Source organism: Macaca fascicularis, chromosome 16, assembly GCF_037993035.2.
Source record: "Macaca fascicularis isolate 582-1 chromosome 16, T2T-MFA8v1.1".
NCBI lineage: Eukaryota > Metazoa > Chordata > Mammalia > Primates > Cercopithecidae > Macaca > Macaca fascicularis.
In genome coordinates this window covers 12,989,101-13,005,474 of record NC_088390.1, presented here as the reverse complement: position 1 = coordinate 13,005,474, position 16,374 = coordinate 12,989,101, and the positions used below count along the sequence as shown (strand labels likewise).

At 44.6% G+C, this 16,374-nt stretch overlaps 1 protein-coding gene across 10 annotated transcripts in view; it reads right to left on the bottom strand.

Annotated features, from left to right (window-relative positions):
* ARHGAP44 (Rho GTPase activating protein 44) overlaps positions 1 to 16,374 on the bottom strand; it is a 203,354-nt gene that overhangs the window by 61,626 nt on the left and 125,354 nt on the right. For 7 of the 10 annotated variants that reach the window (XM_005582936.5, XM_005582934.5, XM_065532790.2 and 4 more), the window contains exons 5-7: positions 14,722 to 14,833; positions 10,933 to 11,009; positions 743 to 860 (exon numbers count right to left, since the gene is read on the bottom strand). In XM_005582936.5, the coding sequence (XP_005582993.1) occupies positions 743 to 860; positions 10,933 to 11,009; positions 14,722 to 14,833 (307 nt within the window). The remainder of the gene's footprint in view (positions 1 to 742; positions 861 to 10,932; positions 11,010 to 14,721; positions 14,834 to 16,374) is intronic. The other 3 variants (XM_065532791.2, XM_074018617.1, XM_074018618.1) reach the window with 1 other exon arrangement.

Genomic DNA, 16,374 nt, shown 5'->3' with positions numbered 1-16,374 from the left:
GATGTTTTTGTTCCTTGGGTCTAAATAGAGTTTTGGTTTCCTTGGAAACCCAAGCTGACATATAGGCAGGTAAAGAGATGTACATACACGCAGAGCATCATGAACAGTCTATTGCTAATTTAGTCCTATAAAATATTTGCAAATAAAGGAGATGGGAAACATCTGAATGAGTATAACAAAGGACATCATTACACGAGTACAGAGTCGCAGTTTTCAGAACGATGTCCTCTCTTTTAACAAGTGGGAAGTTCTCTTTGCTGTGACTCTCTTCATGGCTAGCATTTCAACTTCATAGATACATGTCTTCCAGGAGGCATAGGATGGATAAAGTGACTCAGGAAATATCAAAAGGCAGCCAAAAAGGAAATAAAGTATAAACAGTGAGTCTAGGCTCCTCTATGGTCAAATTCTCAACTGTCCTTTGGTACCCAGAATTTATTCTTTGGGACTCAGATGATTTACACAAAAGCTTCACACAGCAATACAGGTCATTTCTCTTTGCCTAGCATGCAGGACCACCAATGATAATTGAATGCTGCCTCCCTGTCTAGGTCACCATCAAAGCCCCAACTCCTTGGGTTCATCCTGGACTCCTTGGAGATGCTAGCCGGGTGGGCTTGGGGACATTCAGTTCAACCAGAGGCTCACTGGCAGAGTTTTAAGAGAACTCCAGCGAACAAAAAGGAAATCCCTAAGGGCTCCCCAGCCTGTCCCAGTAGAGAGGAGCAAAGAGGGCAGGTACCCTGCAAATCTCCACTCTGTTGGCAGCCTCTTCCATTTCTTCCCTGAGGGCATCAGCCTTGGCACCCGCAGGCTGTAAGCTGCTGGACAAACCTGAAGACTTGGAAGTCTGCTGCCACCTGATGGAAAATAGGAGAAAAAGAGACGTGAGACAGGTAGAGCCCTGGGGATCCCATGGGAGCACTGAGAAAACACCTGGTTACAAACATCACCCAGGGAACTACATACCCTCACTTGAAAAGGGAGGTCATGAAAAGGTACCGAGTACTAGGCAAGGAGGCAGTGGACCCACATTTCCATGCGTCAACTGCTGACTGAAGCTGAGAATCTGCGGCCCCTTCAGATAGGACAAGCATCCCCCGATTTGTCACCATTTTCACTATTGTCTTCCAAACACTAAAGCCAAATGACAATCGCTACTGCTGTCTTTTTAAAAAACTTAATGTGCTTTTTAATGAATAAATCATAATCATATACATCGATGGGTCCAATGTGATGTGTTGGGATATATGTACACATGGACGCACACACACAGTATGGAATGATTAAATCAAGCTAGTGAACATATCCATCACCTCACTCGTGACTTTCTGTGGTGAGACATCTGAAGTTTAATCAGGGTGATTATAGTAATATATTGGATATTCTATATTTCAAAATAACTATCACTGCCCTTTAAGCACGGTCTCTATCATTGCTTTAAGTCCCCTGCCTATCCTGTGGGAATTTGAGTATGGAAATCTTCTCCTTCCTGGCTGAAGCCAGGGACGGATGCTAAGTGAGAAGACATGCTGGTAAGATTAAAAACAAATCTGAAGGCCGGGCACGGTGGCTCCAGCCTGTAATCGCAGCACTTTGGGAGGCCGAGGCGGGCGGATCACGAGGTCAGGAGATCGAGACCATCCTGGCTAATACGGTGAAACCCCGTCTCTACTAAAAAATACAAAAAAACTAGCCGGGTGAGGTGGCGGGCACCTGTAGTCCCAGCTACTCGGGAGGCTGAGGCAGGAGAATGGCGTAAACCCGGGAGGCGGAGCTTGCAGTGAGCTGAGATCCGGCCACTGCACTCCAGCCTGGGCGACAGAGCGAGACTCTGTCTCAAATAAACAAACAAACAAACAAAAAACAAATCTGATAGCAAAAATCTCCACTGGTAAGCCCAAAACAATTTTTATGGCAACATTTAGATTCCTCATGAATGTTTTCTTAAAAATTGGGCCTTCTGACGAAGCTACTCAGAAAACTTTAGGGGGAAATACAAATATTTCTGGTTGCTGTGTTATCGGTAGGGAGTTACCAAAAGTAGGCCCTAAAAGATGGTTCCAATTATGCTAGATAGTAGTAGCTGAATTAGGTCTCAGCAGTGGGTTCCTCTCCTGAGTCTGTAAACTCAATGGGTTATAGAGGCCAGCAAGTTAAAAAAATAAAATAAAATAAATCAAATGGGCCATTATCTTAAAAACTAGTCCGCACGATCCTCTATTTCCTACTTGTAATAGAGACAGGAAATATAAAACTATTTCTCAGCTCTAAGAAAAACAATCCTGTAATCAGGAGGACAAACAGCAGCCAAGGCTGGCTTCAGTCTTGGGAAGTCAGGAGGGAGCAGGGGGAGCTGGGAACTTGGTAGGAGGGATCCTGCCTTGTCTAAGAGAGGGTAGCTGTTCTCGAGCTCCAGCTGATGGAGCAGAGGTGGGTAGGAAGCTGGGCCGTGGGTTGCCAGATGTTTCAACTGACTAGAGAAGGAGCAAATTGTCATGTGAATTCTCCCAGTGAAGTGTGGCAACAAATAATTTCTTTCAAAAACCATGCAGGCCAATAGCCTACAGACCAAACAAGACAGAATCTATCTGGATTTCAGACCATCAGTCTGCAGCCTCTGATGCGGGGGCAGAAAGTGGAACGTCATTCTCATGTCAAGAGTCGAGAATCTAATCATTTAGTATTTTCTCTACTCCACTATTCTTTTCTCTTTTGCTATCTGCAGGAAAAACAGAAGAATGCAAGACTCTATAACACAAGAAAGGGAAACTAAAAGTCTCTTTGCTGGTAAGAAAAAGGAGCAAAAATGAGGATTCTGTGTCACTTAAAGAATGCAATCACGGGAAAATTACTTTAAAAAGGTTTTGAGACATCAAGCTGGCTTGAAGCTCCAGAGATGAACACATGTTCTCCGAAAGATTCCTGATTCCAAGAAAAGAATTCAGGGCAAACTAGAAAGGAAATATTCTACTGAAAGATGTTTCAACATCTAAATTGAAAAAAAATAACAGATCAAGAGTAATAAGAATTCCTGGGTAATTTTTTCTTATAAAGGTTTATCCTATACAAGTGATATATTTGATTAACACTCTCCCAGTTGAGTCATTTCAAATAAAGTATTAAAGCGTTGTGGAGTTTTGGAAAATAAAATATGAGATGCCATGGCTGTAATTTATATCTCAGACAATAACTATAACGCAATGGTAGATTATGGAATTAAGTTATAACCACCATCTGACTCATGCTACCTGAAGAAAAAATAACTAACCAACATGTAAGTGTTAAAAATATACATAAAGTGACTACAAACACTAAGTAGATTTTTATGGCTTTGTAACTCAGGATTAAATTTTTTAAAAAACAGAATCACACTAAATATATGTATATTAAAATGAAGACATTTTCCCAAGTTCTTTCTTTTTATTCTCATTTATTTTTTCCTCCAAACTGCATCCTGTAGTCAATATCTTGATACTTTAAAAACATACACCTTTCCCCTTTTTATAAGAAATTTTATTTACAATTAACAATATGTGAGTTTTATATATATATATATGTAATTTTTCTTTTCATACTGAGTCTCGCTCTGTCACCCAGGCTGCAGTGCAGTGGCGTGTGATCTTGGCTCACTGCAATCTCCACCTCCTGGGTTCAAGCGATTCTCCTGCCTCAGCCTCCCGAGTAGCCGGGATGACAGGCACACGCCACCATGCCCAGCTAATTTTTGTATTTTTAGTAGAGACGGGGTTTCGCCATGCTGGTCAGATTGGTCTTGAACTCCTGACCTTAGGTCATCCATCCTCATTCGCCTCCCAAAGTGGTGGGTTTACAGGTGTGAGCCACCGTGCCTGGTCTATTTTGATATTTTAAAACAGTGACAAAATGTCCAAAATACGTTCTCTTTGTGGAACACAAATAGCAAACAAAATACCAAGGTAAACTCTTGTGGTGTGAACAGAAGAGTTTTGTACAGATACTCATGTTGGGAAAGGTGACATGAATTTTGTACAGAGAGTCATGTTGGGAAAAGTTTGTACAGAGAGTCATTTTAGGAAAAGTGACAAGAACTATGAATTTCAAGGTTTGGGAGTCTTTTCAGACCTTTGTTCTACACATAAACTCAAGAGCTGGACTGCCCTGTCAGAGGAAAAACAGGGACACTAGACATCGTCCAAGGAAACTAAGAGCTTTCAAAGTTGAAGAGCACAAGGATCATTTCTTCTCGCCAAAGTGGCTGATGTGCCACCATCCTTCTCTGGGGAAGGAGGACTGTGACTATTTGATCTGGGGGAGATGAAGACGGGAACAAGCTTTAATGAAGGCTTGGGAGAGATGAGAGAGAAGGGTGAGGAAGAAGGGTTTAAAATTTCAGGTACCAGGAATATCTAAAGAAGGTAAATGCAGGTCGGTTGAGGACAATGGAATGTCCCGAAGAAGAATTTTAAAAGGCAGACAGGAGAGTGTCTTCAGTGGAGCATTCACTGTTCCTTCTGTCTAGTCTTGCCCCTTCCTCTGCCACGGGCATCCCCTACTTTTTAAGTTCCTGCTTCCACTCCTGCACGAATGTGTGGTCGAAAAGGGGACTGCCAGGTTCTGCATGATCCAGGCAGTGAGTGGCCCAGGTGAGGGCCTCTGATCCAAGTCAAGCCTGTGCCATCCTTCCTCACATTGACCCAACTGACGAGTCATGGAAGTCTCGTGGAAGTCATGGAAGACTTTGCATATGAGCAAAGTCCAGACAAGTGGAGCCTCTCTTCGGCACTTTCAGAATTGGGGCAAAAGGAAGAGGGCTCACAGCGGGGAGACATGAGCCCATGCGACATCCAGTGACCTTGAAGAAATCGGATGTGAGAAAAAGACGCCTGTATGAGGAGGGGTGAGAGATGAGGAACGAGTTTTGATGGCCATCGAGACTCCGCTGCCAATTCTAAAGAGACTTCACACTGCCCCGCCTCCAGAATTCCACTTCTTAATTCCATAGGCTGCAGTTTCCACTCCAAAACCCTCCTGTCTTACACTAGTTCACTCGCTTTCAAAGAAGGTAGGGTTTCCATAACAAAGCACCACAGACTGGGTGGCTTAAACAACAGAGGCTTATTTTCTCACAATTCTGGAGGCTGGACATCCAAGATGAAGACAGAGGCTGGAGACCTCTATCTGTGACTTGCAGATGGCTGCTGTTTCTGTCCTCACACAGCTTTCCTCTGAGTGTGTGCAGAGAGCTCACCCTTTCTCCCTACGAGGCCACCAATCCTAGTGAAATAGGGGCCCATTCTTATGACCTCATTTAACCTTCATAAGGTTCTCCTAAAGAACCGATCTCCAGATACAGTCACATTGGGTGTTAGGGCTTCAACATACAAACTTTGGGGAGATACCATTCAGTCCACAGGGCCCAGAGGCAGCTGGTTCGGCAGAAATGGAAAGTGTATGTGTCCTGGGCTCAGGAGGGTTAACCTTGAGCTACATGACCAGAAAAAAGTCAGGCTGACTTTGGAGAAAAATTAGACTCCTTCTTTAAGCACTGCTAAACCAAACCTATCAAAAAAAAAGGAAAAAAAAAAGAAAAAAAGAAATTTGTGTATCATTCAATTCAATTCACAACCTTTAATTCAGTGTAAAACTTCCTGTAAGCATTAGTTTCTCTGAGAATATTGAGGTCTGTATCATTGGCTTTTGAAGGAGACAAGCCAAATTTACTTCAATAGTGATAAACAGACACATCTTATTGGGATCTAATTAAACACTGGAGAAATGAGTGGGATTTGACAGTATCCACCAGGATTGTGGCAGAAATTAAAGATCCAGCCATGGGACTATTGCTCAAGATGTGCTGATAATATATACAGAGTTACTTCCTGTCTTGAAAGGCTGTATGTGGAATTCACTGTTGTAGTTCTGCAGACCGTACTTCGCGAAGGACAGAACAATATGAAAGAAATCTTTGGTAATGAGAAGTAGGATGTTGCAAGGATGAGAAGCTAGCCTGTGCCACTGGCTTTATGAAGAAATGTGGGGAGTGGCGGGCAGGGAGCATTAAGAACGCAGCTGTTCCAGAAGAGGAGCTGGTGATCCCTGCTGTTCAATAGCACAGCATTTGATCTCGCTCTCATTGCTATATATCTTGGGATGCAGCCCTCATATTGGCTAAGAGTGAGGAGTTAGGGAAAATGGCAGAAAGTTGTGTTGGATTGGCTTCTTTTTTTTTTTTTAAGACGGAGTCTTGCTCTGTCGCGCAGGCTGGAGTGCAGTGGTGCGATCTCGGCTCACTGCAAGCTCCGCCTCCCGGGTTCACGCCATTCTCCTGCCTCAGCCTCCTGAGTAGCTGGGACTACAGGCGTGCGCCACCACGCCCGGCTAATCTTTTGTAATTTTTTTAGTAGAGACGGGGTTTCACCGTGTTAGCCAGGATGGTCTCGATCTCCTGACCTCGTGATCTGCCCGCCTCGGCCTCCCAAACTGCTGGGATTACAGGCGTGAGCCACCGCGCCCGGCCGGGTTGGCTTCTTATGGTGTTCAGCAAGGTCCTACAAGACAGATAGACTCAGGCTAGAAATGCCCAGTCTGAGAGTAAAGTGGAAACAAAGAGCATAACGTTGCTAAAAATTCCCTTTTCATCCAGTATCATCAACTGATACTGATGGGGAATCTCTAACTTGAGGCCCTGAGTTAGATCTCCTGCCACAGTTACCAAAGCAGAGACCTGAAGGGGAAATCAACTGAGTTTTCAAGGGGATTGTACTGTCAACAATCCCTGAAAGCGGCCGGATGTGGTGGTTCACGCCTGTCATCCTAGCACTTTAGGAGGCTGAGGCGGACGGATCACCTGAGGTCAGGAGTTTGAGACCAGTCTGGCCAACATGGCGAAACCCCATCTCTACTAAAAAATACAAAAATTAGCTGGGCGTAGTGGCGCACGCCTGTACTCCCAGCTACTTGGGAGGCTGAGGCAGGAGAATCGCTTGAACCCGGGAGGCGGAGGTTGCAGTGAGCCGAGATCACGCCACTGCACTCTAGCCTGGGCAACAAGAGCAAAACTCCATCTCCAAAAAATGAAAAAACAAACAATCCCCCAAAGCAATTCCCTACCCCTAAACTCACAACTACACAAAGTGGGCTATGAAACATCACTGATGTGATAAAGGAGATGGATCAAGTTTATATGAAAACAATGCAAAAAAGACTTTTTTAGTCTAAAACAACAAAGGTTATAAAGGGTCCAAGTTGAAGTTTATAAGAACAGAAATTTGCATAGGGGAGGTAGAATTTCCTCAGATTTTAGTATATAGGGAGATAAGCTTAAGATATAAAAACATTTGCTAAATTACAGGAGAGAGGTCCCTAATGACACCAAGCAGTGTGTACGTTTGCAGAACCTACACACTAGTTGGTGTCACCAGTGAAAACATAACACTAGACAAAATGGACTATCAGTGTGACCAGGAGTAACTCTCCTTCTCATAAGAAGACAAAACAAGGCCGGGCACGGTGGCTCAAGCCTGTAATCCCAGCACTTTGGGAGGCCGAGACGGGAGGATCACGAGGTCAGGAGATCGAGACCAGCCTGGCTAACACAGTGAAACCCCGTCTCTACTAAAAATACAAAAAACTAGCCGGGCGAGGTGGCGGGCGCCTGTAGTCCCAGCTATTTGGGAGGCTGAGGCAGGAGAATGGCGTAAACCTGGGAGGCAGAGCTTGTAGTGAGCTGACATCCGGCCACTACACTCCAGCCTGGGTGACAGAGCGAGACTCTGTCTCAAAAAAAAAAAAAAAAAAAAAAAAAAAGAAGACAAAACAAAAATATGTATGGTAATGACCTGCTTTGATACTAGCATTCAGCCCGCTAACAAGAGGCTCTGTGGTGGAAATGCGGGTTTTCTTTGTAGAGGCAAAGAAAAGACTTCAGAGCTAAGTCCCAGGTTTCACAGAAGGATGTCACTCTGCCCAGGAGCACGGTGTCCACCTCATGAAAACAATGGGACAATCTGCATTTCTTCAACCATCTTACATGACTCCCAAAATAGGGGACTTGAACATTCATATTATGGGATGCAATTTTACGTGGCACAAGGTCATAGAAGTAATAGCAAATCGAATACTTCCCACTCATTCTGCTCTCTATTCCTCCGAGCACACTAAAGAGATAGTCTCAGATTTGCATCAGAATAATTTTAAAACCACTCAACGCCTCCCCTTCTTCTTTTTGCACAAAGGGAGATGAGCTTCAGGATGACATTCTTTCATAGTCAACAGGCTCTAAAATTTAATAACATTGGCTTTGCTTTCATCTGTTCACTTTTATGCTTACCTGATATTTCTAGCAAAGGATACCGCTTTCCAATTCATGGTAGCACTAAAGGCTTTCTTTTTAAAATAGATTTATTTTGAAAAAGTAATCAACTCTCCTAAAAGATATATCAACACAGATGGCAAAAATCATTCAGGTGGACTGAGGGTTTGGGGAACACTAAGTTAACCAAAGAAACCCTTGTTTCTTTGCTGATTTAACCTGTTTTATGTCTGGTCTTAGGGGACTGCTCTGTACCTTTTATTCTTCCTGATGCAGAATTCCAGTGCACCAATTACTTACAGTATCAGCTTCGTTTGTTTGTTTGTTTGTTTGAGACGGAGTCTCGCTCTGTCGCCCAGACTGGAGTGCAGTGGCGCGATCTCAGCTCACTGCAAGCTCCGCCTCCCAGGCCATTCTCCTGCCTCCGCCTCCCGAGTAGCTGGGACTACAGGTGCCTGCCACCACACCCAGCTAATTTTGTGTATTTTTAGTAGAGACAGGGTTTCACTGAGTTAGCCAGGTTGGTCTCGATCTCCTGACCTTGTGATCCACCCGCCTCGGCCTCCCAAAGTGATGGGATTACAGGCGTGAGCCACCGTGCCCAGCCCTCAGCTTCTTTTTATAAAGCACTTGGGAAGTGATAGTAATACGCAAAACAGCCACCCACGAATGTTACTCCTTGTGTCCAGGTGAAGAAACTGATATTCTGGGAGATTAAGTGACTTGACCAAGGTCACATATCTAGAAAATAGTTGATCTGAACCTTGAAATCTAACATTCTGAACTCTGTATGCTACGTCGGTCTGCCCAAATATATTCTGTTTCTTTATTTCAAGAAAATGAAAAAAAGATGTGAAGATGATTAAAATTGGCCTACACTGGGGTCTGAAACTAGCCTGGGCAACACAGTGAGACCCTGTCTCTACAAAAAATAAAAAAATTAGCCAGGTGTAGTGCCCGTAGTCCCAGCTACTTGGGAGACCTGAGGCAGAAAGAGTGTTTGAGCCCACGAGTTCAAGACTGCAGTGAGCTATGATCACATCGCTGCACTCCAGCCTGAGTCACAGAGTGAGACCCTGTCTCAAAATTTTTAAAAATAATAAAAAATCCCCAGCCCTTTGGGAGGCTGAGGTGGGCAGATCACTTGAGGTCAGGAGTTCGTGACCAGCCTGGCCAACATGGCAAAATCCTGTCTATACTAAAAATACAAAAATTAGCTGAGCATGGTGGTAGGTGTCTGTAATTCCAGCTACTCGTGAGGCTAAGGCAGGAGAATCACCTGAACCCGGGAGGCAGAGGTTGCAGAGAGCAGAGATCATGCCACTGCACTCCAGCCTGGGCAACAAGAGCAAATCTTCGTCTCAAAAATAAATAACTAAGTAAATAAATAAATAAATAACAAATTAAAAAATAAAGTTGGCCTACGAAAAACCTAAGGGAGAACCAAATAGTTCTTTCCATATTAATACTCATGCACCTGCCTTTTTCAACTTATATACACATACCCCACTGTATAAAATAAAAGGACATATGTACACAATTCCTGCTCTGACAGCCACAGGCAATGCCGTCTCAGGACCTTTGGCACCCGCCTGCTACTACAGGAATTTTCTGGTGGACTGTGGAAGATGGGTGTGGAAGAACAGCACTATAGGTACTTGACTGCTCTCTGAAAGGACTCAAGTTAAGAGAAAGGCTACAGAAAGGAGATACCCACACTATTAGCTTCAGGAAAAGGTGAATCCCCAGAATGCGAAATTTCCTGTTATGGACAGGACATAGCATTCATCCTACCTCCTGGCTCTCATCTCCTACCTCTCTCCCCTTTGCTCCTTCCACCCCAGCCACACCGACCTTCCTTCTGTGCCTTGAACAGGCCTTTGAATTTGCTGTGCCCTCTGCCATAGATGGTTTGTACCAGATCTCTGTACGGCTGCCAAGTTTTCATCATCTAAGTGTAAGACCAAAGTGACCGACCTCAAAAAAGCTTTTTCTCTTTTACCCTTAATGCTGTTGCTCCCTTTCACCATCATCCCCTTCCAAAACTACCCTGTGTTACCTTTTTTTGTTTTGTTTTGTTTTTGAGACGGAGTCTCGCTCTGTCGCCTGGGCTGGAGTGCAGTGGCGCAATCTCGGCTCACTGCAAGCTCTGTCTCCTGGGTTCACGCCATTCTCCTGCCTCAGCCTCCCAAGTAGCGGGGACTAAAGGCGCCCGCCATCACGCCCGGCTAATTTTTTTGTTTTTTAATAGAGACAGGGTTTCACTGTGTTAGCCAGGATGGTCTCGATCGCCTGACCTTGTGATCCACCTGCCTTGGCCTCCCAAAGTGCTGGGATTACAGGCATGAGCCACCGCGCCCGGCCTCCCTGTGTTACATTTTTTAAACGACTTGTAGCTTTCTAGAACCGTCTTGTTTCTTCACTTGCCTGGTGTCTACCTCCAAAACTCCACTGCAGCCTTCATGAGAACAGGGACCCAGTGTCTCGAGTTCACTATGATTACCTCCAGGGCCTGGCACACATTAGGTGTCAAGAAAAACTTGGTGAATGAAAACACACTCGCCTGCTTAAAACCCACCCGCCCAAAATATGACCACTGTCCCTTCAAAGAAGCAAAAAAGAAAGTAAAGAGATTCTACCTGGTTCGTGAGGAATCCATATCCAGCACCAACTTGGCTAAGTGTTTCCTCTGCTTTTGAATATTTGGGATTTCCACCTGTGGTTACAGGACATAAAAGATACAATCAAACTGAAGCTCAAGATAAATTCTTTAAGAACCATTCCTGGCCAGTCACGGTGGCTCACGCCTGTAATCCCAGCACTTTGGGAGGCCAAGGCAGGTGGATCACCTGAGGTCAGGAGTTTGAGACCAGCCTGGCCAACATGGCGAAACTCTGTCTCTACTAAAAACACAAAAATTAACCGGGCATGGTGGCAGGCGCCTGTAATCCCAGTTATTTGGGAGGCTGAGGCAGGAGAATCGCTTGAACCCGGGAGGCAGAGGTTGCAGTGAGCCGAGATCATGCCACTGCACTCCAGCCTGGGTGACAGAACAAGACTCCGTCTCAAAAAAAAAAAAAAAAAAAAAAAAAAAAAAAAAAAAAAAAGAACTATTCCTTAGAACAAGTCTTAAAGAACTATTGGCAGTCACCCAACAAGTTTACTAGCGGTCTCTCAATCCTTATTTTCAGATGAAATCCTTTTTTCCCTTTTGCATTACTGAGGTCAAACTAACAGGAATTGTATATATTTTAGGTGTTCGCTTTAATGTTTTCACGTGCACACATTGTGAAATGATTACTACACTCAGGCTAATTAACATATCCATCACATCCCATAGTTTCTATTTTCTTTTTTTGATGGTGAGTACATTTAAGATCTATCCTCTTAGCAAATTTCAAGTCTACAATACTGTATCATTAACTATCACCACACAGTGCTACACATCAGGTCTCCAGAATTTACTCCTCTTACATTAAAGGCAACTTAGCACCCTTTGACCAACATCAGATGAAATTAATGATGCCCTCTCCTGAGCTAAAAACTCTGCTCCATCTCTGCTGGACACCAGCCAGGCTCTCCATCAACCCAGACCCCCTCATAGGTCCTGTGCTTCTCTGCTCACGCAGGCCTGGCCACTTTCCTGCCCTCACCTTGGCACCACCAAAAAAAAAAAAAAACAGGGCTCAACCACATCCCTCTTCACTTCCAGAAAGGCCAAAAGTGGGAAAAAATGCAGGGAGCCACGCAGTCATGTCTGACACACAGACCTGAGGCAAAACGGACAGCTGAAGGAGGAAGAACGTGGAGAGGTTATGGCTGCATCTAGGATACAGATTCTCTATTTATAAAAAGAAAGGAAGCAAATGTTTATATTTATAGAAATAAAGTAAGACTTTTCCAGTCAATAATGAATAAACATTGCCATCATGGCTTTTCTCGGCTACGAGTTCTTCCATTTTGGTTGTATGTGGATGCTCTTTTTATATTTTTCATTCTAAAAATGGCTTCACTTGAACATCCCAGTGCAGGATTTTGGTTCCGGGCCCAGCAAAAGTAGGGCAGGATGTGAGAATGCAAAACGAAAATTGGCCGAAAATTGAACTAAAATCATCTCAGGCTGCGGTTTTTATATAAGGAAAAAATTCGAGGAGAATCCAGAGTTCTCTGAAGTGCTTTCTATTCACTCGCCCGAGCAGGGATGAGTCATGTTCCGCGTGTAACAACTTCCAATAGGAAGGAGAAGTGCCTGGACAACCTGAGTCACCAGCCAGCCCCGAAGCTAAGCTGGGGGGCCACTGGGTATCTTGAATGAGCCAAGTGACTGCCAGCACCCACACTGGACTTGCTCCTTGGTTTGCTTCAGGCTTTGGCCAGAGCCAGGACCCTCCTTTTGAGGCACAGAGGGGATCTCATGAATGCTCCAGGCGAGGAGATGACCTGAGAAGCCAAGAGCTGGTCAGTCCCAAAGCACCTCATCCAGGATTTTCTCCTTGAATACTTTCATGTCCATAAGTAATCACTGGCCCACACCTCTGTCCCAGAAAGAATGTCAGGGGACGTGGAGGTGCTGGATGTGATTCAGAGAGGAAGCCAGACAGGGTCTAGGGCAATGCAGTTTAATACAGTAGCCTCTAGCCACACGTGGCTATGAAATTCTAAATTTAAATTAACGAAAATTAAAGAAACTAGGCAATTGAGTTCCTGAATTGCACTAGTGCGCAAAAACCACTTAAGGCCAGTGGCTATCAAACGGCACAGACTGAGAATATTTCCATCATGGTAGGGAGTCTGCGAGGGTTAATTTTAGGTGTCAACCTGGTTGGACTGATGGATGCCTCAAAGGCTGGTGAAGCATTGTTTCTGGGTGTGGCTGAGAGGGTGTTTCCAAAAGAGACCAATGTGTGAATCAGCAGGCTGGGAGGAAGACCCACCCGCAAAGGGGCGGGGCCATCCAATTAGCTGAAACACACAGGTGGAAGGAGGATTTGCTCTCTGCCCTCTGTCTCCCTCCCTCTCTCCCGTAGTGAGATACCTTTTCCCCTCATTGGACTCCAGGTTCTCTGGCATTTAATGGGGGTCTCTATGGCTTTCCACCTCATATTCGGGGTTGCACCATCAGCTTCCGAGGTCCTGGACTGAGTTTTGGGTTCTGAGGTGTCTGGACTGAGCCATGCTACTGGCTTCTCTGGTTCCCTGGCCTACAGATGGTCTATCATGGGAGCTCTCCCGCTCTGTGATTATGTGAGCCAACTCCCCCTAATAGGGGAGAACCCTCTTTCATATATCCTATTGGTTCTGTCTCTCTGGAGAACCCTGACTCATACAGGGTTCTAGGGGATAGCGCTGGTTAGATTTTATACAGGTGGAGTGTCTCTTATCTGAAATGCTTGGGACCAGAAATGTTTGGGATTGGGAGTTGTCTGGATTTTGGCATATTTGCATTATATTTACTGGTTGCGCATCGCAAATCCGAATATGTGAAATCCAAAATGCTCTAATGAGCATTTCCTTTGAGAATCATGTCGGTACTCAAAACACTTCAGATTTTGGAGTGTTTCAGGTTTGAGATGCTCAATCTATTAACAGATGACCAATTAAAAATAATTGTAAAATTGTTATTAATAATTACTAATTAATTAATCATTGATTATTAATAATAATTAACAGTTTAATTGAGTGTCTTTTAAAGTGCAAAGAGAAGGAATCTGTATAAACATAAACTGCGGCTGGGTGCGATGGCTCACGCCTATAATCCCAGCACTTTGGGAGGCCAAGGCGGGTGGATCACCTGAGGTCAGGAGTTCCAGACCAGCCTGGCCAACATGGTGAAATCCCATCTCTACTAAAAATACAATAATTAGCCGGGCATGGTGGCGGGTGCCTGTAATCCCAGCTACTCTGGAGGCTTGAGGCAGGAAAATCACTTGAACCCGGGAGGCAGATGTTGCACTGAACCATGATCATGCCACTGCACTCCAGCCTGGGAGACAGAGCGAGACTCCATCTCAAAAAAAAAAAAAATAAATAAATAAACTGCAAGAGGCTTCAGAGAGTCTCTTACGCCTGGTCCCCCAGAATCCTAGTAAGGAGTGGCTGCTGTTCACATCACTGAAGACTTGAGATGGGTGGAGGGTGGGGGTGAAGACAGTCGAGGCTGTGGGTGGGGAAGCGGGTAAGCTGCCAGCTTTCCACCTTACTTCTAGGAATGCCTGCAGGGAAGAGGATGGGTGGGAGAAGGGGTAGCAAATGCTGAAACGACATATTTGGGAATCTTGACCGTGTGGTTGGTTAAGAATCCCTGATGAAAAACAACATCGGGGAGAAGGTTAAGGGACAGAAGTAGAAAGCTGGAAATAGAATGACTGAGAGGCTCCTATTCGGTACCTCCTTGCTCACTCGGGCCCGGCCTCACTCCTGCTGCTTACCTCGGCCAGCAAAAACAGGGGCTCAATCACGTCTCTCTCAACTTGCAATTCAAAATGTATCAGCTCCTGGGCCAGCTTGTCCTCTGTCTCTCCACAGAGTTTCAGCATCTTCCTGTAACCCGAGGGGGAGACAAATAGTGAATACTCTTGAAGACAACATTTCACTGGCGTTACCCTCTCCTCACCTCCTAGCTTACTTGTCAAGGTTTGCAAGTCAGTGTTAATAAGCTGGTTGATCTCCAGGGCTCCCCCTGGGCCAACCTGCTCCAGCTCTCTGCATTTCTGAAATAATCAATGCTTCCAAAAGGTGTCACTCACTGTGTGCCTGGGGCACAAGGGGACATGTGGGGAAACACAAGAGAGACATGGAGAAAACAGGTACACATGTCGAATTCACATGCCTAAAAATAGTCATGCTGAGAAACAGATGCTTCTCTCTCTGAGAAGAGCACTGGATAGCTAAAATCTGCCTGGTAACAAACCATCACCTTCAAATACACAGCAAAAACTCAATTTCAATAGGTTCTGATAGAAAGAAAATCCTGACTCCTAAGCCATGAAACTGTAATTAGTACAGGGATATATAGACAATTATCCAATGAAAAAAAAATTCCAAAAGTGGATTAATAATGAGCAAATGACAGAAAGACCTGAATGCCATCTTCCCAGATGACACAATATGCTATTTCAAAGATGTTAATTTCTACCCAAATTGTATACAGACCATTCTCTCATTGTCTGGCACCCACGTTAACTGAAACTCAAGTAAAAAGGTTTTACAAACCATCCTGGGCAACATAGTGAAACCCCGTCTGTACTGAAAATACCAAACTGAGCCAGGCGTGATGGTGCATGCCTGTAGTCCCAGCTTCTTGGGAGGCTGAGGCATGAGAATTGCTTGTACCTGGGAGGCAGAGGCTGCAGTGAGCCGAGATAGCGCCACTGCACTCTAGCCTGAGTGACAGAGAGAGACCCTGCCTCAAACAAACAAACAAACAAAATCAGTTTTTACAATTCAGCAAAGCATGAGCAGAGGTAACAGCTTTTTTAAAGTGAAGATATTCCTTTCCTGTTGATATTTTCACATTTTTACTCTACATGTATGTGTCCCCATACAATATTAATACTGCTGCTTTGCTTAGTTCAGTCTACATGCATGGTTTTACACTGAACATATCCTGATGCTACTTGCTTTTTCTTGTTTTTTTTTTTTTTTTTTTTTTTTTTTTTTGAGATGGAGTTTCACTTGTGTCGCCCAGGCTGGAGTGCAGTGGCACGATCTCAGCTCACTGCAACCTCCGTCTCCCACGTGCAAGCCATTCTCCTGCCTCAGCCTCCCAAGTAGCTGGGATTACAGGAGGCTGCCACCAAGCCCAGCTAATTTTTTGTATTTTTAGTAGAGATGGAGTGTCATCATGTTGGCCAGGCTGGTCTCGAACTCCTGACCTCAGGTGATCCACCCACGTCGGCCTCCCCAAGTGCTGGGACTACAGGCAGCCTTGCGTTTTTATTTTATCATTATGTTTGGAGCTTACCCATGTTGGTACGTGTAGATTTAGATCATTTTGCAATGGAGAATTCTGCTCTATGAATATACCACCATTATGTCAAGCTGTCCCACAAACAAGTTTTTCGCTATTACATGCAGCGCTT